This window comes from Sinocyclocheilus anshuiensis, unplaced genomic scaffold, assembly GCF_001515605.1.
Source record: "Sinocyclocheilus anshuiensis isolate Anshui unplaced genomic scaffold, SAMN03320099.WGS_v1.1 scaffold2145, whole genome shotgun sequence".
Lineage (NCBI taxonomy): Eukaryota > Metazoa > Chordata > Actinopteri > Cypriniformes > Cyprinidae > Sinocyclocheilus > Sinocyclocheilus anshuiensis.
The window spans coordinates 84816-110691 of record NW_015552702.1 but is presented as its reverse complement, the minus strand read 5'-3'; the positions used below and the strand labels follow the sequence as shown (position 1 = coordinate 110691).

General features: G+C 37.3%; 3 protein-coding genes across 3 annotated transcripts in view; all 3 read right to left on the bottom strand.

Annotated features, from left to right (window-relative positions):
- Nucleotides 1-1487: 1487 nt before the first annotated feature.
- LOC107667714 (NADH dehydrogenase [ubiquinone] 1 alpha subcomplex subunit 12-like) lies at nt 1488-3109 on the bottom strand. The gene is made up of 4 exons (XM_016459437.1): nt 2939-3109; nt 2321-2403; nt 2144-2231; nt 1488-1773 (listed from the first exon to the last, which is right to left on the bottom strand). The coding sequence occupies exons 1-4, from the start codon at nt 3025-3027 to the stop codon at nt 1593-1595; spliced, it is 441 nt and encodes a 146-aa protein (XP_016314923.1). The 5' UTR covers nt 3028-3109; the 3' UTR covers nt 1488-1592.
- Nucleotides 3110-4188: 1079 nt separating this feature from the next.
- On the bottom strand, nt 4189-13795 carry LOC107667711 (nuclear receptor subfamily 2 group C member 1-like). Its single transcript, XM_016459434.1, has 13 exons — nt 13734-13795; nt 12119-12227; nt 11400-11630; nt 10297-10375; nt 9994-10173; nt 9332-9479; nt 9165-9261; nt 8232-8339; nt 8021-8142; nt 7409-7548; nt 4973-5110; nt 4788-4893; nt 4189-4637 (listed from the first exon to the last, which is right to left on the bottom strand). The coding sequence occupies exons 2-13, from the start codon at nt 12170-12172 to the stop codon at nt 4463-4465; spliced, it is 1578 nt and encodes a 525-aa protein (XP_016314920.1). The 5' UTR covers nt 12173-12227; nt 13734-13795; the 3' UTR covers nt 4189-4462.
- Nucleotides 13796-16991: 3196 nt separating this feature from the next.
- The window catches only part of LOC107667720 (FYVE, RhoGEF and PH domain-containing protein 6-like), a 24824-nt gene continuing 15939 nt past the window's right edge, over nt 16992-25876 (bottom strand). The window contains exons 13-21 of the mRNA XM_016459444.1: nt 24384-24467; nt 24213-24292; nt 23918-24017; nt 22740-22883; nt 22556-22658; nt 22131-22225; nt 20811-20939; nt 18409-18557; nt 16992-17983 (exon numbers count right to left, since the gene is read on the bottom strand). Coding sequence (XP_016314930.1) covers nt 17947-17983; nt 18409-18557; nt 20811-20939; nt 22131-22225; nt 22556-22658; nt 22740-22883; nt 23918-24017; nt 24213-24292; nt 24384-24467 — 921 coding nt within the window. The 3' untranslated portion in view covers nt 16992-17946. The remainder of the gene's footprint in view (nt 17984-18408; nt 18558-20810; nt 20940-22130; nt 22226-22555; nt 22659-22739; nt 22884-23917; nt 24018-24212; nt 24293-24383; nt 24468-25876) is intronic.

Here is a 25876-nt window from a genome sequence, read left to right as displayed (position 1 = left end):
TAGACAAGTCTTGTACCACTCAGATTAAGGAAACTATTTTTTAAAAAACAAAAACAAAATGATTTTGCCCACATTTGTCCCGAAGGATGCTTGAGGGTTTAATCGACAAATACAGAGAGCCTATAAAATGTGGAGATTTGCTCTCATCCGTTGGAGGCCCTATGTTTCTTAATAGGAAGCAGCTGTTATAGTTTGCCCACTGGTTTCAGTTTTCAGCGTGAACTGTGAGTGGGCTTTGCTTTTAGTTGAACAGCATTCCCTCAAAAACTGGAGCAAAATCCGAAAAATGTAAGATCAGCGCCCTCTGCTGGTCAACCTCTGACTCACCTAACGTTACCTGACTAAACTTACTCACCCTTCGTTTGGAAAATAATACGGCGAAACAGAATCTTCTTATTGGACTATAGGCCCCTAGAAAGAGACCTAACGTGAGATTTTATTACAGACTATACCTTATTATTATGAAAAACAAAACCTTCATATGTTTTCATGTCCATTGCCTTACGAGTTCGACTGGTATACAGGGGCGTAAACAGTAGGGGTGCACCTCAGCATTGTAATACATTAAAAAACAGTATGCAATAATAACTTATTGAGTGTAAATTTTAATTTTAATTCAAATTTTTAAATGGAAATTTAATTGTCCCACCTTATTGGGACAAAAGCCCTCCCTACACCTACCTACCCGATACTTTTTGATTATTTCCTTCATTCTTATTAAAAAATAAATGCTTTACTGATGTGATCTGAAATTTGAAAAGGGAGAAAAAAAAAGTTCGCCAAAAGGTAGATTCGAACTCGGGTCGATCGCGTCAAAAGGTGAATGACACGCATTGTCCCACCTGCGCCACTGTAGCGGACGTTTAGTCATTTCTTTTGTAATTTCTTGTAAAGTCTTTTGTAATGCTGACTATCTCAATCACACGTTGGTGGCTGGAGTTAGTGCAATAGCCTTAGCCAACGATTTTTTTATTCCCAACAGTTAAACAGTTGCCCACAGAAAAAAAAAAATATGCTGCAGCACCCCCACTTCCCGCGCCTATGATGTATACACAGAGGAATGGCTCACTACTATTATATATTATATACTATATTATATACTACTATATAGTGTAGCAGGGAGGCCGTGCCAAATTAGACAACTCCATGCTGTTGTGGTCGCGCCGTGACAGCGCTCGTGTCCGTTGTATCCGTCAGTGTTGCCAAGTCCGCGGTTTTCCCGTATCGTGAAGGCGCTGTGATTCGTTGTGAAAGCGAAACTACTTTGTTTGGTCTTCCAAAAGAGGACGATATCTGCTTCGTCATGCCTGGAGCTGATCCGTGCTGGTCGCTGAGTAATTTACTGTATTTTTCATCAAATAAAGCAGCCTTGGTGAGTATAAGAGCTCCTCTGAAAGGGGGTCAAACCTCCGACTCCACTGTAAAAGTAATGCTCAATATTCCAAATGCTTTATGAACATGAATTTTGAAGTCACTCGGAAACAAACACATTTGTTTTAATTTATTGATGATTATACAGCTACAATTTACAGAATGTTCCAAACAGCAGAACTGGTCAAAGGTGGTAAGGGAACACAAACAGGATGAGGGGATTATTTCTCCCCGGCTTCTGGTGGCACCCACTCGTGGATCTTCTTGCGAGTGGTTGAATAGGGTACGTAGCAGTTCAGTGTGCCACTGTTGTTGAACTGATGAACTTTGGCCAGGAACTTCTTGGGTTCTGGAGGGTGAGTGGTGGGAGGGTCATCCGTCATGCAGTGTAGCCAACGGTGCCTGAGAAACACATCAAAGAGAGAAAAATAGAAGATATATTACTGTACAGTGGCAAATAAAGCCTGTGTTTGTCTGCTAACTAACTTTGAGCCAAAGCAGTGAGAATTTCTGTATAAAATATTATGCAATTCTATTCTAAAACGTACTTTTTTTACAATACATAATTTACCCAATGTTTTGCTTAATCATTATTGCTGCCAATGATCAATTTTCAACACCACAGTGCTCCTGAATTAATTTTTTTTTCTTGCAAGAATAATTGTTTAAGGCTAGAGTATGTTCAATAATCCCAATAATTACATAATATTAAGTGCAAAAGGTAGAAAACTACATCCATGAAAACATCCTGCCAAACACATCTATATATTACCATTCAGCAGGGACCATACTGCCATCAACATCCCACAAAGTGTTCTTGCCGTTCATCTCTGTCGTGTAAATCACCCATCGGTGACGGCCTGAAAGTCACAAATTGAAAAATACACATTCATAAGGCATAAAACACAGTGAATTTGTGTACAGACAGCAAAAGTATGTATATTCATACCGAAAAAGTATCTGTTGTCCTCATAGTATTTGTTGCCATATTTGTCAATACCCACCAAGGCTCCAGTCTTGATATCATTCACCCTGACAAAGACACATTTTTTATCAATTATTAACATATTATATTATATATTAGACTTAATAAGTAAACAATATGCATAAAAATGAATAATATATAAATATCAATAATAAATCCCCTAAAATATTTAGTGCAGGTCCAAAAAAATAGTGTTCCATTCCTAATAATAATAACCATGATATAAATTAATAAAGATAAAAATAAAAAGATTACATCATAACACTCATTAGTTGTTGTTCTGTACGACAATGATTATGTTTTTAATATATAGTTTCTATGTATATGCACATAAAGATCTCAATGTTTAAATAAAACATTTTACTCTCATTTGCCTTGTTGTATTGTGACACCAAATGCAATATAAATATGCGAATTATAATAATTACTCCAGTAAATATTTTAGCATTCACATATATTTGACTGTGCCGTCACTATCAGAGGTCATTGCTTTGGCTTCAGTGTCTTACAGCTTAACACGCTGCATTTTACAGCACTGTTTACATCAAAAGCGATCAAATCTGTTTGACTTGAGTGACCCACCTGAAGAGCTGCAGCAGGAAGCCTCTAACACCGCCATGACCGGTGAGCTGACCCGCGGCCCGCCGCACTAAATTCGCGTACTCCGCCATAACTGACGGACTCTAAACACTGACGGACTGTCACGTGACTTTACCGTTCCCGCTGCACACCATCAAGCGCGTTGGGTTCCGCCGGCACTTTGAGAAATAACCGTACACCAATTTTAAATTCACGCAGAGCCGTTCAGACTATGTCTCTCGTTTTACTGAATTACAAACTGAAATTTAGTTCTCTGAGATGTATATTATATACAGAATCCTCAAATTCTAATTGGATTAAAATGAAACCATGATTTTCAAAATGACCTTAATCTTTATATTTGACCTGAAACAATGAAACGAGCAGCAGGTTCATGATTGTTATATTACATCGTCTTAATTTACCGTATAAACAGTTTTAAAAGATCATATTTTCTTTTTGCCACAATTAAGAAAACAGTGACGCAAATTCTAACAATTAAAAGTAACAACTTCTTTACTTTGGTTTGGACAGATCATGTTGCCTCTGGGTGTTATGCACTAACTTTTGTTCACTAAAACATAAGCAGTTTATTAAGAAATAAGTGTTTCAATTATAGTAATAATGGTAACACTTTACAATAAGTTTCCATTAGTTAATGTTAGTTAAAGTATTAACTAACACATGAACAATACGTTTATTACAGTATTTATTAATCTTTGTTAACGAAAATGCAGCCATTCATTGTTTATGTTCATTCACAGAGCATTAACTAATGTTAACCAGCACACTATTTGATTTTAATAATGCATTAGTAGATGCTGAAATGAACATTAACTAAGATTAATAAATGCTGTTGAAGTATTGTTCATGCTTAGTTCATGTTAACTAAAGTAAACCTTATTGTAAAGTGTTACCGTAATAATGACATATAGTGCAATTTAAGCGTCCAAGCTCGTCCAGAACATGTTTCTGAAAGTCTGGTTTATCCTTTCATAAAAATACAACACAACACAAACATATTCATTATTTAAACGTTACAGAGTTCAACCACTGTCTAGATTCCCACACATTTGACCAAATTTTGAAGATTGCACTCATAGATGAATATTTTGCCAATTAAATATAATAGAGCACAAACAGAAACATTTTCATGCGCTACATAAATTCCCATGACTTTTCCAGGGTTGAAAAAAAACTGTGACTGTGGGAACCCTGTATATCATTTATTATTCCTATATACATAATTCTTAAGAACAGGTTCCTTGCACTTCCTGTATCTTTATAGACACTTTTCTAAACATAAGTACACCAGTACAATAAAAGCCCAAATGATCCAACCGCAACAGTTGCGGTAAACCACTTTATCCATACTATATAACTCACAGACACAACCACTGACCAAATGAAAAAGCAAAGTCATAAAAAAATGATTTCCTCATTCAGAATTCACATGATTATATCTGTTTTGGCTCAAAGGGTCTGAGCAAGCAAAGCTGATGGGTGTGGCTGTGGGTGGGGTTTCTGTCACTCAGCGGTGCTGATTGGTTGGCTGTTGTAGTCGGTAGACTCCATTTTGAGGATGTAGGGAATGATGCTGTCGATCTGGACGTTCCCGATGAGACCGGCGAAAAAGAGCTCTTCGGTCACCGCCGCGCTCATGAGCCGCAGAGCAGGCAGACGAACTAACAGTTTTGAAAGACTGAAAGATAATTTATAGGTTAGTTTCTAGTCACAACTAGTATATCTCAAATATACTAAAAATAAAATTAATTAGACCATAATTATGCACATGCATATTGAGAATCTATCATGATTGGGTGGAGAAATGCAAGCTACTATAGTCACTCACCGATATGTGTCCTCTGGATACACTTTGCTCACATAGTCCTGCAGTTCCATGTAGGCTTTCTCCTGAAAGCGTTCGATCTGAAGGGTGCCGTCCACTCCACAGTGATCTATGACAAACACACACAATCAACTCCATCCTTACGTTTTTTCCTTCCTATTTTTCAGATGAACTCCAGTTGTGCTCACCTGGGCTGAAGAGAACCACAGCTTTGAGGTAAGCATATTCATATGCATCAGGACTCATGCGACTCATACTGTTACAAAATTCCTGCATACGCCAGATATGCTCCATGACTAGCTTCACCCGCTCCGGGGACAGTTTTTCTGTTGAACACACACACATTTCTTATTAGGTATCTGTGTATCAGTGAATTGACTCCCAATTAATAATTTTAGATGATATTTTAACAATTCACTTTAATACAATGGCAATATAAAAGCCAACTATTTTATTTCTGAAACAATTATTTAATTTTGTTTTCTCTATACAAGAGTGCTCCAATGATGGCATATTTATGTAGGCCAATCCAAAAGTTAGCATCACCCTGGGTCCCTCGACAAAAGCCAATATAATTTTTCCACTGGCTTTTGGATTATTGTAGAAAATAAGCTCCGTGACCAACAAAAGTTTGTGAATCTTACACATTTTGCTCAGTGTGATGAATTTTGAAGCCTCAGTACAAATTGCCAGAAGTAAAAAAAAACTCAACATAGGCTATAATAAACAAACTACATAAAAAAGTCGCATGACTTTAACTTCACTATGACTACATTTCTGAAAACTTCTTTTAAAACATTTATTTAAAAAAAAAAATCCGAGTTTGAATTAGAATAGTTTGCAAGAGTGCAATTATAAGCCCAACGAGGCTGTAAAAGTGAACTAGTTAGTTTTCATGTTCAGTGTGATGACATTTAACCCTGTCCCTGACAACCTCTGTAGTCACTTTAAGCTACTTAAGCTGGCTGCACACTAGATGATTTTCAAATCTTAAAAGATTTTAAAACCATGGGAGACCACAGACATGAAGACAGTTCAACCGATTTTTAGCCTTATAATCCTCTGAATGCGCACACTATATGATTAGACCAGACCACGAGACCACACACTTGATGATTGTAGGAACAATTTCACAGTGACACGAGATCTCACGGACACTCGTGAGATCAAATGTGATTAGAGAAGAAAAACAAATAGGAGGACAATCAATGTTGTCAGCTGGCTCTCCCGGCGCACGTTCTGTTGTACAGTGAAAAACAAAGTATAGAAAAGAATATGGGTGATGTTCTCTGCTTTCATGGCATGCTATGTTTCAGCTATAGAAGCACGCAACATCCGGTAGGTGACGCTTGCTCGCTCTCATTGGCTAACGCGGGTATCATGTCAGAGGCAGCCCGATCAAGAGTCATGTTTGATATTTACGATTTGAGTTCGGCGACGCTCCGTCTCGATCGGGAGCAGTTAAATAATCGTAAAAAAATCGCTTGCGACAAGCCGCGAATCGGGCCACACCCCCGATCGTTCGGGGGCTTAAAATCGGCCTTAAAATCCTCTAGTGTGCGGCCAGCCTTAGCAACCGCCTTTTTAAAAGAAGTAAGGGGCCGTTTACACGACAACGTTTTCAGCCAAAAACGGGAAACTTTTTATGCGTTTTGACTGTTCGTTTACACGACAACGCCGTTTTGGGGACTGAAAATTCATATTTTTGAAAACGGGTTTCAAAGTGCAAGTTTTTGAAAACGCCACCGTTATCGTTTCCGTGTAAACACCCAAAACGGGAATCTTTGAAAATGGTGACGCCATGCACATGCGTAGTACGTGTTAGGTATGTAGACATGCGCAGTACATGCCGATTTTAAAGGCAAGCGTGAACAAACATACACAACTATGGCGGAGTACATGGTACTGTTGTAGCTGTTTAAGAGTTTGCTAACACTTCTTCAGCAAAGTGTGGATTTACTTTACCAATATTACAACCAACTGCGGATACGCATCATATACACATGGCAACAGGTACTGTTTACTAACAAGGTGACAGCACCAACTACTGGCCTGGCATATGTAATACAGCGTTTTTGGCTGTGTTCACGGATATGTGTAAACGCGAATCGTTTCGAAAACTTTGTTGTGTATACGTGAAACTTTTTAAAAATGCAAGGGAAAAACTTTTCCGTTTTTGGCTACATCGTTGTTGTGTAAACGTAGCCTAAAAGCTTACAAAAGCTTTTTTTAAGGACCTTATTTCAGGCATTTAACCAAAAACCCATTCCAAAAAACCCAATAGACTTTGGGATGATGGAACTAGAAGTGATTAAATGCTAACTTGTTTCTGGGCCTTCAAAAATACGTCATCCCTGCAGCACTCTATATCAAACTTAATATTTTTCTTACACAGTATAAATGAGGTTTTTTTTATGTATAATATATGTATATGTAAAATATTTAGCTGTTTGTATACTTTAGTATAGGGTCCCTGACAAGGGTATCATCTTTTATGGGGGTCCTTGATGCCAAAATGTTTGCAAAAGCCTGAATGAACTAACTAAAAGTTGATTAGCTAAAAGTTATGATAGTAACATAAATTAGATAGGAGACACGAAAACAAGAGCATCGGGTCCACATACCTTCATCCAGGCTAGTCTGTAAGTGGTTGATTATGGCTGTGAGGATTGTTTCTACATTCATAATGTGTGAACACTGAGCCAGACCTAAAGCAAACAACTCATTCCAGCAGGCCTTCATCAGCGTGATGCTGTTCTCTGAGCTAAACACCAAAAATACAGAAAAGAAAATGAGGACAGCCACAAATTCACAAATAAAATCATTACACAGTGCACTGTAAAGTGTAAGGAACAGATAAGGGGAGAAAGTATGCCTGTAGTTCTGTTTCACTGCCTAAAGAGCAATACTTTAGGGTATTATATGAGCACTCCTGCACAAAGGCTGTATTAAAGGATGCTGCCTCCTAAGATAATTTTTGACCAACTTCTAATGCAGCATTGCATTTATTCTTTATGTTGAAGACAATGCCTGAATGCAATGCAGTGAATTCTATAACTAAGATGGTGGAGAATGCAGGAAGTGCTGATTATAAACATAATTAATTTAGTACTTAAAGTATATTATATTAAAAAAATGTTATTTTTAATATTTTTAGCCCGTTTACATCTGTATTTAGTGCTATCCACTTGTGATCACCTGAAACCAGGTGTAAACGGGGCCACTCATTCACTCACCCAAGGGCCTGGAAAGCTGGAATAGAGCGTGCCCAGTGCATGGAGAGGAAAAGCAGACGAGAAGCTGATTCACAGATGTAATTCAGACTCAGGAAGTCTGGCAGGGGCAGCGGCATCATCAGCTACACAAAATATTGAATACAGATTGTTATTGGTCTGTCATTTTTGGTGCTGTCACTGCAGTGTGTGCAAGTCAACAGTGACGGCCGACCTTAAAGGGCACATGCATATCTGAGAGCAGCGGTCCTTCCAGTTCCAGTAGGGCGGTGGTCTGTTCATCAACCCTGACAGCCCCCTCAGCCATCTCTTCCCCACAAACCTCCCTACAGGCTGTCATTAAGGCTAAGGGCTGCCCGACTAAGTATTGATAGTTGTGTAAATACTGTCATACTAACAGCTGTCTGAATTATTTTGGTTGATTGTAATCCATTACATACCTTTCTATCAAAATTATCTAACGTCATCAAGATGAATTTGTTCTGACACAGTGTAACTCTGAGTTGTCATTGTCACGGAGTTGTCATATTTTATTACCATTTTCTAAACTATAGCAAATATAATGTGAGCAAAATAAAAGTATCGGTATCGGGCGAGTACTGGAAAAAGTGGTATCGGTGCATCCCTAATATATATATATTTTATTTTTTTTTATTTTTTATTTTTTTTTACAAATATGTTTAATTATATGTGAACCTGTCTGTGAAATCCAAGCTAAAGTTTCCAAATCTAATTATGAGATAACAAGCATCAACGTTTGATTTGAACCATTCATTTCACTATGACTTCAATCTTTGACATGGCCTTACTCAGTCAATACTAAAGATATCAAGGTTACATTGTCACAGAATGTTCTTTACATTATGAAGGATGATTTTATGTAAAACAGTAAATCACTATATATATATATATATATAAAAGTAATACCTTATTTTGCAAGATTTATCCAGTAGTCTTTTGTAGGGATCAGGAAAATAGATAATTGTATAATATTATGTGCATCTTACAGTTACAGCTGAGTTTCTACTAGAACTAGAAGGAACTAGACTTAACAATATTAATAACTTATAATAATAATGATTAATTTATTATATATTTTACAATATATGATGGATTTAATATATGTTTTATGAAAAAAATGTTTTACCTGATCTGGTGAAGAAGGAATTAAAATGGTGTTGTCAAGTTTGGAAAGAGACTGCTGGATGTTCAAGAGCATGTTTGAGTCCAGTAAACTGGTGGACCTGTGATCAGACCCAGAGTGAGAGTTAGAAAAAGAAAAAAAAAGACTCAATCACACATTCACACCCATACCTGGTAGTCTCTTTTTCACTAACAAATGTTGGCATGGCAGCGAGAGGACTGCAGAGGTTTTTACGGATGTAGATCTTTTCGATGGAGGGCGCACAGTTTGCTGGCTTCTCTCTCGAAACCTCCACCGGTTTCCTCTCACACTGAACAGCTGTTGGAGGAATTTCAGCAGGTGAAAATATTAAAGGGTTAGTTCACCCAAAAATGAAAATTAGCCCATAAATTACTCACCCTCAAGTCATCCTAGGTGTATATGACTTTCTTCTTTCAGACGAATCCAGTGGGAGTTATATTAAAAATGGTCTTTGATCTTTCAAGCTGTTTCATGGCACTCAGCGGGTGTTGCATGCATCCGTCCAAAAGCACTTAGTTAAAATGTGCACATCCATAAAAAAAAAAAGTGTCTCACACGGCTCCGGGGGGTGAACGCAATGATAGAGCTTGAAAGATCAAAGACAATTTTTAATATAACTCCCACTGGATTCGTCTGAAAGAAGAAAGTCATATACACCTAGGATGACTTGAGGGTGAGTAATTTATGGGCTAATTTTCATTTTTGGGTGAACTAACCCTTTAAGTCTGATCGCTTAGAAAAATGACAGCACACCCCTCCTCAAAATGCCACGTGATTTGAGTCATCAGTCATGAATCTGATTTGGACTCACAGTCTTGTTTCATGCCGAGGGCCATGCAGCGCTGCAGTCTGCAGTACTGACACCGGTTTCGATTGTGTTTGTTGATGACACATTCTCCAGACCCGCGGCACGTGTACACCAGATTCTTCCTGATGCTGCGCTTGAAGAAACCCTTACAGCCCTCACAGCTCACTGCTCCATAATGACGACCTGAACACACACACAATGACCAACAATACAGAAGCATCTATTTACAAAAGTAACAATTAATCAAATTCTGTTTGAGGTCTTTAAAAATGATTTAAAACACGACTCTGTGTGTGTGTCATGTACCTGAGGCCTTGTCTCCACAAACTACACAATACTCCACTGGAGGCTTCGTAGAGCCCTGTTCTGAGCCCTCCGTCACAAACTGAAAAACAAAACATTCTAATCTAAATATGAACAATAATATAGTGTAAATTACAAAAGGAAATACTAATATATATATATATATATATATATATAGAAGCACACAAACAAGTACAGACTATCACAATACAAACTTCTAAGAGAGAACTACAATTATAGTAAGTCTTACCAAAAAAAAGAACCAAAAAGTAATGACATACATAATACATAAGAAAAAAAACACCACTGTGCTTTGATTGTATTGAATCATGTTTTTGTACCGTAGTATTTATATGGTTTTACTTCACACTGGAGACTCAACTTGCCATTGATTTCAATAGAGTTTGACATTAGCATGTTGCTAAGCTAACAGCGAAAGACTCTAATAAGCCTAAAAGACAAATAGCACACACACATGCTGAGGAAAACATTCCATTTAAATTACACCAAACTGTTTTAAAAATTCAATGAAATATGTCTTTTTATAATTCATATTTCTCTTGCTTCGTCTGCCATACTGGATTTTTTTTCATGGAACCACAACACAAGTAAAGGCCAAAGTATACTTTAGTTTTAATGTGCACATTTCGTTTGTGTGTACAGCTGAACGCATAGTCTTTGAACATATACTCCATTTGATAGTGTGCGTGAACACAGGTGGTCGAAATGTGCAGAAGAAACTTTCATCTTGGTCCAGTGTCTGCGCTATTTCTCTATAGAAGTTATGACCGATAAAAATGTATTTGTACACTTTTAAATGAAAGTTGCAGTTGTCTATTGTTGTTGCAGTCTCCAGTAGTGGTAGTACTGTTCTGTTTATTTTTTGACTGAGAAACAATGGGCCAGTGTCGCCAACTTGTGGACCAACTAATTCAAGATGCATACATGAGCTGAGCGTAAACAGTATATGCATTTAGAAAAATCAGGCTGCATGTGTACAGTTGCTGATGACGAAATTTACGGTACACACTCACTGAATGCAAAGCGTAGCGTAAACACAAAAACACAAAGTGTACTTTGGGCTTAAATGAGTGGTGCCTGTTTACCTGGATTTGTTGTCCTGTCAGCTCAGGTGATGCAAAAAGCAGTTGATTGACAGCTGACCCATCGGCAGAAGTCAATATGACCTTGGCTGGTGAGTTCTCCTGTTTGATGAACAGTTTCTCATGGTTGGGGTAATCCAGGTTAGCTAATATAAACTGCTGCTTGCCGGCTCCAGCCTGATCAATGGCTGTGACTATCTGCACCTTCTGAGCCAACTGCTGCTCCGTCACAATCTGATACAACACATGACAACAAAGGACCTAATGGCATTTACAATAATAAAGTTATTAAATGTCTGTTTGCACCAACACAAGCGATGGCATGAAAATTCGGTTTGATTTTCATATACCATTTGTCTGTTCAGATCAATACACACACACACACACACACAACGGCTGAAAAGCTGAATGAAAATGCAAATTCACTCTCTCACAGTAGGTGGGACTTATGGAAAAAAGCAGAAACACAGAGGTACACAGTGGTGCACAGCTTTCCGGTTCTGACACCCACTTGTCAAAGAAAAGTAATCGCAAATCTTATTGGTTGGCCAGCTTTTTTCGCAGTGTGATGGAAAAGATATTAAAACACCCCTCTGTAAAAACAAATGTTGTACTGTTGAAATGCAAAAGTTCACCCGACTAGAAGCATTAACAGCCATTCATTAAAATTCAAATGTTTATCGCACCAAATTTTCTCAGCACAAACATTCAGTCTAAGTCACCTGCAGGCCTCCATCTGCAGACACCAGCTGAATTCTGGGACTTTCTCCTTCCATGATACCCTTCTGTCAGAACCAAGGCTCAGCAACGCCCCATCAGTCACACGCCCACCTGAGAAAAATAACACACAGCTCAGAGACTCTCGAAGATCCACACCAAACATTTGCAATAAGACCTTGTATAAGTCAGGGGGAAACGAAATATTTCCAAATAATATTTCACACATATCTATATTCATGTCAAATCTTTATACATGCTAATGTATACCTGAAAATTTTAGAATGGGGGTCCCTTACACAAGGATGATCATATTTTGGGGCCTGTGCAATCTAACAAATTGAAAACCCCTGACACAAGTTAACAACATTTCTGGTGTTGTGTTTTTTTGAGTGGTATTATCACGTGCAAAATTTGCTGCCAAGATGCTAGGGTGCTGTGGGTGATTGCCGAGGCATTGCTATGTCGTTTTTTAAGCACATTTCTGGAGATGTGCTGACCCAAGTCTCCATGATATTCTGGTCTCTAGATTTCTTTAAAGTCTGAGATTTTTCACCCGTTTTATTGTCCGCCAGGCAAACATCTCAAGTTTGATCTCTTAGAAAAGTCTTGAGCATAACGTTTCTGGGATGCATTACATGCCCAAGTTTAATATTTAGGTTCAGGGGTTTGTTAAAATAATTATGCAAAGAAGGTCTGCCTCAAATCCTGGCCTGTTTCAACTTTTTCATTATCAGTCAAATGATTCATGACTTTGCGGTTCTTGTCATTCCATCATCTTTATCACCTTAACCAATTATTGAAATCAGGACTCTTTATTATGAATGATACAGGGTCTATATGTTCTACACAATATTCTGTTTAGTGTTGTCATTCACTTCAGACTGATAAAAGATATAGTGAAATCTCACTGGCATCTGATTAGCAGGAGCTACATTAGCACGCTAGCCAGCGGCGCGTATTGGTTTTAGTGTTTTGCAAAGAACTAAATGACTTGATGAGTAAATGCGATCTAGCGTGAATAACAGCTGGGGGTCAGTAACTCGTGTGGAATGTGTGGGTGTTGATCCGGGAAGATAAAAGTCAGATCTGTTCCTGTAGGTTAAAGGTCATGATTGAAGGGTTAAAGCTCCCCACGCATAACGTTACACAGAGGGATCTGCACTGCAGCAGCTCTTCACACGTGGAGTACAGGATCAATCTCGTATCTTACAAAAAAATTGTGATCACCAAATGACAAGTTAACACGTCCGAATGATCGTTTTTGTGTTATTTTGCGAGCGGTATTCGTGTTTATCAGCGCAATGATATCAGATTAGCCCACTGATAGCGTTAGCCTGCTAAATAACGTCTTATCTGCATCCGATTTGTTATAATGTCCATTAGATGCTTTGTTATATATATTTATTGTTCTTAAATAATAAAAAAGCTCTTACGGTTAGTTTAATCGCAGACATTCGCCTGTACTGATCGATATTTTCTATTTTGCTAGCGGCTAATACGCTAACGCGTGTTAGCAAGCCGGCTATCAACAGTGCTAATATTCTCCTGAATGATTTATCCTAAACAATTACTGCAAACACAGTGGGCTTTAACAATATAGAATATAGTTATTCTTACCCTGAACGCGTGAGAAATTATCCAAATACTGTGATGTTTTGATAAATTCTCGTAAACTGACGGCTCACGTTTTATTGTCAGCCAGGCAAACATCTCAAGTTTGATCTCTTAGAAAAGTCCTGAGCATAAAGAGTCTGGGATGAATTACATGCCTAAGCTTAATATTTAGGTTTAGGGGTTTGTTCATATAATTACACAAAGAGGTTTGCTTCAATTCCAATGTTTCCACCTATTTATTATAAGTCAGATTGTTCATTACTTTGCAGTTCTTGCCATTCCATCATCTGTGTCACTTTAACCAATTATTTTCAGGGCCTTTATTATTAATGATCCATCTATATGCTCAACACGTTTAAGTTTTCTGTTTAGTGTTGTCAATCAGTTCAGACTGATAAAGAACTAGTGAAATCTCACAGTCATATGGTTAGCAGGAGCTACATTAGCACACAAGCCAGCACCGCGTATTTATTTGAGCGTTTTTCAAGGAACTAAATGACTTAATGATTCAATAAATGCGATCTAGCGTGAATGACAGCTGGGGGTCAGTAACTCATGTGGAATGTGCGGGTGTTGATCCGGGAAGATAAAGTTAGAGCTGTTCCTGTAGGTTAAAGGTCATGATTGAAGGGTTAAAGCTCCCCACACACACACACACACACACAGAGCGATCTTCACTGCAGCAGCGCTTCACACACGGATAACAGGACGCATCTAGAATCTTCAAATTGTTGATCTCAAATGATAAATTAATAAGTCCATATGATAGTCTTTGTGTTATTTTGTGATCGGATCTGTTGTGTTTACCAGCGCACTGATAACAGATTAGCCAACTGATAGCGTTAGCCTGCTAAATAACGTCTTATCTGCATCCGATTTGTTATAATGTCCATTAGATGCTTTGTTATATATATTTATTGTTCTTAAATAATAAAAAAGCTCTTACGGTTAGTTTAATCGCAGACATTCGCCTGTACTGATCGATATTTTCTATTTTGCTAGCGGCTAATACGCTAACGCGTGTTAGCAAGCCGGCTATCAACAGTGCTAATATTCTCCTGAATGATTTATCCTAAACAATTACTGCAAACACAGTGGGCTTTAACAATATAGAATATAGTTATTCTTACCCTGAACGCGTGAGAAATTATCCAAATACTGTGATGTTTTGATAAATTCTCGTAAACTGACGGCTCACTGCAGCTACAGGAGGTCAGAGTTCGCGACCCGCTCAAAGCAGACCCGCACGTCTGCGCATGCGCAAATGCACTCGTGAGACAGCATTGATTTTAGTGAAGTGAAGTGAAGTGACATGTGGCGAAGTATGGTTACCCATACTAGGAATTAGTGTTCTGCTTTTATCCCATCCTAAGTGCACACACACAGCAGTGAACACACACACCGTGAACACACACCCGGAGCAGTGGGCAGCCATTTATGCTGCGGCGCCCGGGGAGCAGTTGGGGGTTCGGTGCCTTGCTCAAGGGCACCTCAGTCGTGGTACTGAAGGTGGAAGAGAGCGCTGTACATTCACTCCCCCCACCTACAATCCCTGCCGGTACGAGACTCGAACCCGCAACCTTTGGGTTACGAGTCCGACTCTAACCATTAGGCCACAACTTCCCCAATTGTGAAGGTTGAGTGCTGCTAGTGGATTTACGACGTTAGCCAGTATGATTAACTAGAATAACTTTTCTTTTATAGGACTGCTCTAGGAAGCCAAAATGATACATTAAAGAATTTGGATGCATGTTTGGCAATAACCGTCCCAGTTCAGCTGATTGTTAAAGATTTCTTGCTTTGACTATTGTTAACAAGCACAACTTTTGATTTTATTCATGCGTAAATACATGTTTAAAATTAACATTAAGATTAATAAATGCTGTAGAATAGTTTATTCTTAGTTCACGTTAACTAAAGTTGTTAACTAATTAACCTTATTGTAAAGTGTTACCGATTTCTTTCATATTAGCTGTAAAATCTACAGTGCCACCAGATCTTGTAATGGATAATGCAGTTTGCTATCAGCCGCTCCACTTTCTAGTTATTGGTACTGGCCAAGAACCCGTATCATTTGATCTAATTAACTGTATGGAATCAATAGGAATGTGAACTGTACTTTTAATATTTATATTCAGCAAATATACCCCCCAAGTCATTATGAAACCAAGTTTAACCAGACTTACAGACATGTTATCTTATTACATTACAAATATTTATTAAAAATGATTTGCACTTTACATTTATGTCGGGGCATAGTCTACTCCCTTGAATTCCTCAAGATATTAACAAATTGATGTTGTAAAACCTTCTGGAGATGCACAGAACTTTGGGATACAACAGTGAACTAGTGCCAAAATGGACAAGAATCATCAGAAATAGCAATTATATTTTTCTTAAAAGTAAAAAAAAAACAAAACAAAAAAAAACTGGTGTATCTAATGTTTCCCAAAAATGCAAAACAATCGTACAAAATGTAAACCAACATTCAACACACAAATGTGATCAATATCGAACGTATTACTGCAAAACAAATAATATTAATTTCTTGGACTTGTTACACTTCAAACAGTGAAAGATCAGTGGCTTTCTGTGGCTGGAGCTGACAAAGGACCTTAGTGAAAACTAGAGAATATAATCAGGTCATAAGTGTTAAGAGATGTGGTCCTGAACAAGGTGCTGCATTAGAGTATGTAATGTGTGTTATATCTTTCCCTGATGAGAGCACTAGTTTTTCTCTCTGTATTCACAGCCGGTGTGCTATAATGTCTTGTATAGTAAGTTAAAACAGTGCTGAGTTAGCCAGCCTGGCACTGTGTCTTTACTACCCATAATACATTGAGGCCATTAAACAGCCTGAACTATTTTAAATACACCTGCATTATATTACCATTTACAAAATATGTACACTTCCAGTTCTGTCCAGTATAAGGTTTAAAACAACAGTCAAAACACCTACTTTGTACAAAAGAGTTTTAAAAAATGTTTAAGATTATTAAAACCTTTTTTTGCAACAGTAACAGACTAAAAACCAAATAAAAAGGGCATTTTTTTCAGGAAATTAAAGCAGAAAAAAAAAAACGAAATTGTTCATAAAACCATTCTTCCACAAATTGTAGCGTATAATGAATGAATTGTTCGTAAAAATAACACGCTTACATGAACTGTTGAATGCAATGCAAACAGTTCATGTAAGCATGAAAAAAATTCTTACGGAATTGCTCACATTATATATATATATAAACAAACATTTAGGTCAGTCTTTCATAATAAAAAAGTATGCATTTTTTTACATTCAATATGTGAATCATTCTTCAAATTGTTTTTGCGTAAATCATGCAGGTAACGCATGAACTGTTCGTAAAACCATAGGTTTAGGTAAACTGTCGCAATCACTAAAATTTTCGTTAAAAAAAAAAAAAACCTTTTTGCGTTAATGGCCACATTCAATGCATCAATCATTCGTAAAACCTTACACCAACTTTCACCATCAATGTCCAAAACAATGGTTTTATGCATTGTACAATTTATACATAAAGTCACTCTGTGCGTCCCGATTAAGGCCCAGCTTTCACAGTTGAATCCAAAATCTCCCATAATGCACCATGCCAGACTGCACGGACTGTGCCACATGACCGTGCCAAAGGTGCGACCTGGCATCAGACATCCCTTTGTCATACTTGCTCATGCACATTCAGACCTGACTATGAATCACACCCCTGACCAAATCTTTTTAAATCTTCTTCAGGCAACAAGTGATACTATTAGATTCAGACTGTCCCTATGACATCATAATGGAGTGTTGAGAAAAGTGGGCAGGATTCATTCAGATTAATTCAGATTGAAATATGATTCATAGGCAAGCCTAATGGTCAGGAGTCAATGAAAACATCTGTATCTAATGCTCATGACCAGTCATTGTCTGACTTTTTTGACCTTGAAAGCACCAAAAGCAACTGGACCAGAGAGGCAGCGTTTCCTAAAAATGACATTGGATTAATACCTCACATTTCTGAAGTACAATGGAGGCAGACTGATTAAACAGCCACTCATTGAACCCTCATTAGGGTGCTTAAGATAGATTAATGCATAAACTACATCTACCAGCATCCTTTGCTTCAAACTGGGTTTTGATTTATGCATCCTCAAACTCGCTGCCTGTGTACACAGTGCAGAGGCCCAGATGAATGACATTTATTCATTCTGTTTAATCCAGTCAAAGGATCATGGCCTCTTGAAACGCCTCAATCCATCTGAAAAAAGCAGCACAGATTTAGTTTGAAGCAATGAATCATAGATTAGATTAAAGGGGTCATATGATGCGATTTCAAGTTTTCCTTTCTCTTTGGAGTGTTACAAGCTGTTCGTGAATAGATAAGATCCCTGAAGTTGCAAAGACTAAAGTCTCAAACCCAAAGAGATATTCTTTATCAAAGTTAAGACTGCCACACCCCCCTAAAACGGCTCGTTCTAACACGCCCCCACATATCTACCTCACTATGTGGAAATATTTGCATAATGCCGCCCAAATGTTCACGCAAAGAAAGGCGTGGTTTAAGCATGTCAACATATTCTGTTACACCAAATACACAAAATAATGATCTTTAAAAAGCATCATATGACCCCTTTAATAGAACAAACTCTATACAACTCAGTATACAACAAAGTGCTTGTGTACCTCCGAGCAGTGGGAATGTCCTCTGCTCTGAAGATGTAGTAGAATGTGTTTTTATGGTACAGTTTAAACTGCAGTTTTTGAGCCGGTCCTGTCTTCTCCTCTCGGAGGAAAAAGCCCAGCAGCGGCTGACTCTCCAAAGCTGCAACATCCTGAAAACCATGCAATCGTCATCACATGACAGCTTGTATGACGTCTCACACATCTGAAACGCAGTGTAGGGGAACAACTGACTAAACTAGTGACGCTACTAACGTAATTAAAGATTTCAGTATTGCAAAAAATGGCTGTTTTCATAATACTAGTTTTTCTGATAACAAGCAACTTTTTCCAAAAAAGAATCCTGTCGCTTTACAAAAAGAAAATCATTCAAAGGTCATCTCAAAACTGTCCGAGCTGATTGTGTTTTAGGAAAGGAATGTGAAATGTTTAGTCATTTATCGTGATGTTGGTTTCTTGTACAGTACATAGTTTTGCTGCTAACCATGAGAAGATTCTAGGTTTGCGCACATCGATTAGGATCCTTTTAGTTTTACTATGAAGTGTGACTTTACATGTTCAAATTGGATGCTGAAATCTTGATTATTTGTGTATGATTTTTGGCATTTTAGCATGACAAAGCGTTACATTGTTTATTTTTGTCACATTGTAAAACCGTTCTTAAGTAATTGTTGTAAAATCTAAATCATAACATAAAATAGCCAAATCTGAGTGTAACGTTGAGCATTTTGATTCATTTTAGTAAATCGCTAAAATGAGACCGAGACTGAACAAAAGTCCCTGTGTGGAATTGTACATCTTTGTTTTTGTAGTGATATACTGACAATTGGCAACATTTAAAGGTACAATATGTAAGATTTTCGTAATAAAATGTTATAGTGTTATATATTTTATGCAGTTGTGTATTTATGTTATGTTGTAAATCCAGAGAAATTCCAATTTTAAATAATGACTCGTCCCTGGTCATTGTCGCCGATCAATGATGTAATATCCGCAATATACCTGCTTGTAGAAACTATGGGAACACACAGACACAAATGCTGCTGTACAGTTAAACTAAATTTTAGATCTGCTCAATGTTGCATCATGATTCTTTTTACGTGTTTTTACAGTGTTGCGCATTATAACCAATCACACACGAGTCTGTTGAGTTTATGAACGCAGCGGCCAATCAGAGGCGTTCAGATGAGTTTTTGTTCAATGCACGGCGCTCGCTGACTGGATTCAGCTCTCACACTAATTCTCTCATCATAAACAACGAAGCGCAGATGTACGTATGATGTAAGAGATTAATTCATAAAACCGTGTATAGACAGCTTTACTGATTATAAGGGGAGTTTTTTGAGAGTGCTTAAACTCGCGCTAGACTTAAGTCAGTCATAATGTTCTTTGACAGTGTAAATGTTCTTTACTTGCATTCTCTGTATAATTTATTCGCTGTTTGAATAACTATGGAAGGTACAGGTAATAAAAAATTAATTCATTACCTCATCCGTGAACATCCTCCTTCATAGCGTCATCAAACTTCGCCTTTGTTGTTGTTTTGAAAATGCGACCTCTAGTGGCGAAAACTTACATATTGTACCTTTAACTGAATGTTTACCGCTTGAAGTCTTTTTTGTTCATTTTATTAGTGCATGTATATTTCTTGTGCAGATACTACTTTCATTGTAAAAAAATTATATAATCTAATAATGGTTATATAATTAAAAACGTGTCCGCTTTAAATAGTTTTAATAGTACCTAGTAGTAAATCGGTAGAAAATAGTTAGCTCATTTTTATTAGTAGTGTAGCTTGGCCAATGACAAGTTACAAAGCTTCTCAAAACTGCCTGATCTTTTTAGGTAGCTTCAAAGTAATTTGCTGTTTAATAGTTTGTAGTGTAGTGTAACTACTTAGGGCCAGATTTACTAAAGACGACGCAGTAAAGAATTAGCGCTGAAAAGGCGTCGACCGTTATTTTTGCACCTGACCTTATTGAATATGCATTTGTAGGAGTTTCCCGTTCAGATGCAAAATTTATGAGTGGAGAGTATTAAAATTAATCATGCAACGTGATTTACTAACGTTTGCGCTCGTCAAATTACTGGTATTTGCGCCATTATTTAAAGCTCCAAAAAAAGCATGTCTTAATGCAGACGCTAATTTGCACTGCTCTTGGTAGATTGTGTTGGTGATTATGGAAATGCATTATGGCTGCGTCTGTGTTCTTTAATTTGCGCGTTGCCAGTAAATCACCCGCAAAAAATTTCACTCCCATTGGCGCTTTTTTTGGAATTGCGCTCTCACGCTAATTTGCTCGGTTTAGTAAATCTGGCCCTTAGTCTTCAGTCAAGCTTCCACTGATAAATTATGAGTAGCTTCCTCAACACTAAAAGTTATTACATAAGTAAAGGTTGCATACTTCACTAGCGGCGTAAGTGTAGAGGACTTTGTTCTTAATGACGAACCACAGCCTCTTCCATGGTTTCTTATGGCCTTTGGATCTTTGCAGATATCCACTCATGGAGGAGTTCTCAGTGTTGGCAGACACCTGTGAGCGAGATGTTACTTTAATAGTAATGTATTCATTAGGGATGCACCGAAATGAAAATTCTTGACCGAAGCCGAAACCGAACAAAATGAAACACTGGGCCGAATACCGAACACGGTTTTTCAAGTTTCTTCCCCATGTATTTTGACAATTGTTTTCACCATTGCATAAATTAAATAGCCAAAATGTGCTTTTTACTGTTTTGTCTTGTTTTTCAAAGAAAAAATCAATTACAAAACAACAATTTAAAAATATTTAACACTAAACATTTTTTAACATTCTAGCAGACATTATACCAACAAAGCACAATTTAACTTAAAATTAGTAAGTTACTAAAATCATTTATTTTGGCCATCAGACACCCTTCTTGAATCAGGCATGTATTTTTTACTGTAAAATTAAAAGCAGCCTTGCTGAGCAGAAGAGCCTTCTTTTAAAACATTAGAAAATATTACAGATCCCAATTTGAACACTATGTTATAATAAGTGTATTAACAGAGCTGTTGTAATTATTATAATTATTATTGTCTTACTTTTTATTTTATTTTACAGAACAACAGTAAAATTACAATACTAACATTTATGAATGCTGATAGAGTTCTTGCTTTTTCTCAACTTTTGTTTTGGCGGAAACGCGCAGGAAAACCTCAATGCTTCTTTTTGTTGACAACAGCAGATTTATAAATGAGTCTCATTATGAATACGTCGCACATAGCGCATTGTCACATGCCTTGTAAAAATTCATAAAAATGTGACTGAGCACACATCATACAGTAAATTTCAATCATCATACAGTAAACCAGCAACAATCACCCCTTCGTCTTCTCATCGAAGACATGCGATGCAGTACTTAACAGTCTCTCGCTGTCGGTGCTTGTAATGATTTTTGCGTCTTTCCCGGACAGTTTAAATGCTTCCACACTGCTGACATGTTTGTTGCATTATAAAGAGTGCGCGCCTCTCACTTTACGCTGGTTGCTATTTGATAACGTCACGTCATTGTTCGGTACAATTTATTCGGTCTTTCCGCTATTATATTAATTTCGGTTGCCAAACATTCGGTGCATCCCTAGTATTAATATGACATCAGCGTTGTGGTAGAAACAGTCGCCTTCATTACAATGACATTACATAAAGTTGCGTAAATGCTGCATGCCATTGCATTATGGCTAATGTACAACTTCAAGTCACCTCTTTGAGGGCAGAAGGAATCTTCTTCTGTTTTCTAGAAAAAGCAAACGATGAACTCCGCCCACTAGGGGAAACGGTCGCACTGGATTGGTCGCCTAAGACACAAAAGCAAAACAGCACATTAGAAAAAATACGTAGTATTTGCCTGTGCAACTACACAGCTAGTGTTGTGCTTTCTAATGTCAAATTCCAAAGTTTTCATATTATATTTTTACTACTGATAACTTTAATTTTAGTTAACAATAACAACACTGTTGCTATGTGGTTGCTAAGGTGTTCAAATGGTTTGGTTATGCGCTGTATTTGAATATGAGCAAACATCATTAAAAACAAGCATGTCCAATAAAAAAAAAGCACTACTAAGTGGGAGTAAGAGAATATGAAATAAGAGAAGAACAGTTGGGTTGACAGCAGAAATCTCGTACCCTTGTGCTGTAGTTTAATATAGCAGTGGTCACACACTCGTGCCAGCTGATTCTTCAGGTATTCTAGGTAGTATTTATTGGATGAACACGCCTGACACACCACCTGTTGCCACAACAAATGGAAATCAGACCTATTTTTTCATTCAAAAATAAAAAAAGGCCTAGAACTTCTCTTATTTCCAACCTTCCCGCAGGCACGGCAGTGGTGGCGTCTCCAGGTGAGCGTGAACTCACACGTGCAGATCATACACATGGTCGTTCGCAAATCTGGAATCCAGATAGGAGCTTTAGAGCCCAGCGGTAGACCATCATCAGAGATTCCCTCCAACTACACAGGAAAAAAAAAAATAAGAGAGTGCATCTTTATGAGCTCCTTCAAAAAGTTTATGAAATATTGTTCTGCAATTATCGGTTGCTTTTTTATTTGGAAGCTTTTTTTTTTTTTTAGTATGAATGCCAAACCATTTATTCAGACATCTGAACTTTTCCCAGATATTTTTCACATATCGAATGGTGTGAATAGTTTGTGAATATCTGTTTATGTTGTTAAAGACTAAATTGTTCGAGTATCCATATTTTTCATAAAATCTTTCATAAAATTACAAAAAACTTTGGCATCAGCCTTGCTGGGAATAGTTCTGGTACATTGTTTGTGAATAGTTTTATACTTTTATGTTCTTAGGTCAGTGTTTTAACAGTTTGAATGAACAATTCAATCAATTCAATAATAATAATATATAAATATATTGTTGTTTTTCTTTTTTTTCTGAGAACTAGAATTCTGAATATTTAGCATTGGACTTGGTATGAATATTTCTGGTGGATGCTTAATGAATATTTTACACTTTTTGCACAGCTCTTAAAGCATTAAACTGGCATACATCAGTATTGCTGCAAAAAAGAACAAGTTGTTGTTTTTTCATGTTTTCCAGTACAAATATCTAAACATTATTAAATCAAAATACATTTATTTGAGATGCAAAACGAAAAATGTATTTTTTTGAATTAGGTTAAGGAATTTATCAGAATTTATATTTTAAATTGCATTAGGTTGAATTCATGCTTAAAACAAGAACCAATATCTCCCAATATGGTAAGAAAAACTAAAGGGAAAACAATTTTAGTTTTCTCACCAAATTTGGCTGATATTGTTTTGTTACGCAAGACTTAAACAAGACTTTGTATTTTATGTCATTCTGCATCTCAAAGAAATGTATGTTTAAAGAATTTTTTTAATATTTATTCTGAAAAGAAGACAAAAATCACTTTTTGCAGTATAGACATGTCAGTGAAGACCCTATAAATCTGATGAAAACACACAGAAAGATACACCTAAAATCAATCACACTTAAATGCACCCACCTCCTGGCTTCGACTGGAAAAGAAAGAAATCTTCTTTCTGGTGTAGTCATCTATTGCTTTAGTGATGGCTTCCAGCCATTCGTCTCTTTCTGTGGCTGAACTGCAAACATCATTTTACAGTCTGTGATTTCAATTTAATTAAACATAAGTACCAAAAACTGTTTTGGCACAAGTGATCAAAGGATCATTATCGTGTATAATTATTCTTTGCACTGCTGATATTTCTTTAATGTAGAGCCCACACACAAATCATTGCGGTTGTGTGTGTGTGTGTGTGTGTGTGTGTATTTCTTACTTGGCAGACAGTATGAAGGAGCGTTCCACACTCTCAATGTTTAACTCATTCTGATAGGCCTCCTGACTTGGTTTGCTCACCTATTGAAGACGTGGGACACACACGACACGTTACAACTCTTGTGAGATTGTGTGTGTATGTAAGGAAGTATTATGATGGTGGATGTCTGACCTTCATGCCAGCCAGGGAAAGCATGCTGTTGACTTTATACTGGCCAGACTGAACGGGAGTTGTGTACAGCAGAATATCATTAAACTGTTGAGAGAAAGAACATTTACTGGCTGTCCGAAAATAGTGTTACACCATTCACAATTTCCTGCCATATGCAGCAATTTCCTGTATTGTAATTGACCGCATTACTGCACATTGTACTATTGGTGTGCGGTTGCAGTTGTGCATACATTTTTATTTTTTTTAGTTTTACTACCTCAAATGTTACTCATGCACTGAGATTTAAGAGTTGTAAATATCAATTTTCCAAGATATTAACCCTAACTAAAACTGTTAAAAACATTTGAGTTAACTTAAAGCTGAAAAACAAAATATAAATATTAGATAAAAACAAGTTAGCTATAAGTTTAAGCTGAAGTACTAAAATTACTAACTGGAAATAAATAACTAAAACTGAAATGAAAATAAATTAAACCTAAATAGCAATATTTAATAAAAATAAACTACTAAAAATGACAAAAGCACAGAATTACTCAGGCTACGTCCACACGAAGCCAGCGCTTTCCCTATCCGATCTTTTTTTTCCCCGTCTCAAGAAATATCTGCGTCCACACGAAACCGACACAAAACAATGTAGTATACATGCCATACCAGCATGTGGCGCTGTAATTCTGCCATAGAGATACACTAAAAACATAGAAGACGACTTGGACTATGCGCATAAACCTTACACGCGGTATCCAAACGAACATGGAACAATACTTTTATTAATCTGTGTTAATGTTAGTTAATAAAAAGACAATCGTTCAGTGTTTGTTCATGTTTTTGTTGCTGTTACGTTACGTGACGTAGCGGTGTCTGACTTTTTTCAGATTTATCCACTCTGGGACCCGGTTTCAAAAAATATCGGTTTCACCCTCCCAAAACGCCGGATCCGTGTGGACGATACAAAATGTATGCGTCTGTGTGGACGGGGCCTCAAAATTGAACAAAAATATAAACACAAAAAGAAAATATAAAATAAAAGCAAAAATAAAATACATTCAGAATATTAATTAATACTACCTACAGTATATATATATATATTAGGGGTGTAACGGTACACGTATTCGTACCTAACCGTTTCGGTACGGGTCTTTCGGTTCGGTACGCATGTGAACCGAACGAATACAGTTTTTTTTTTTTTTTCCTCCGGAAATTCAAATAATAAATGGCGTTTTGACAGTCTTTGATGTGGCATGACAGATCGCTGTATAAACGCCTTGGAGAGCCGCTTCTGGGATGGTTCAGAAACGTGCTGGTATAATCCCAACACAAGCACTGACTAGAGCGGCCGCGATCAGCTCCGGTTCCCGTGTCTGAGCCGTGACGCCCCGCAGATTTGTGCAGAGCGGAGCGCGAGTGAACGCGGTCATTCCTTCCTCTGTACTACTAGTTTTAACGCGAATAAACATGACTGAACATCTCATGCCTCATGTAATTGCTCAATCAGT

Coding starts and splice junctions, on each gene's coding strand:
- LOC107667714 (XM_016459437.1), bottom strand. CDS start 3,027: ATGGCGGAGTACGCGAATTTAGTGCGGCGGGCCGCGGGTCAGCTCACC. Junction 2,404..2,938: donor TTCCTGCTGCAGCTCTTCAG/GTGGGTCACTCA, acceptor TGTCTTTGTCAG/GGTGAATGATATCAAGACTG. Junction 2,232..2,320: donor GGACAACAGATACTTTTTCG/GTATGAATATAC, acceptor TGTGACTTTCAG/GCCGTCACCGATGGGTGATT.
- LOC107667711 (XM_016459434.1), bottom strand. CDS start 12,172: ATGGAAGGAGAAAGTCCCAGAATTCAGCTGGTGTCTGCAGATGGAGGC. Junction 9,262..9,331: donor AGTGAAAAAGAGACTACCAG/GTATGGGTGTGA, acceptor GTCTGATCACAG/GTCCACCAGTTTACTGGACT. Junction 7,549..8,020: donor CCAGCTTTCCAGGCCCTTGG/GTGAGTGAATGA, acceptor TTTGGTGTTTAG/CTCAGAGAACAGCATCACGC.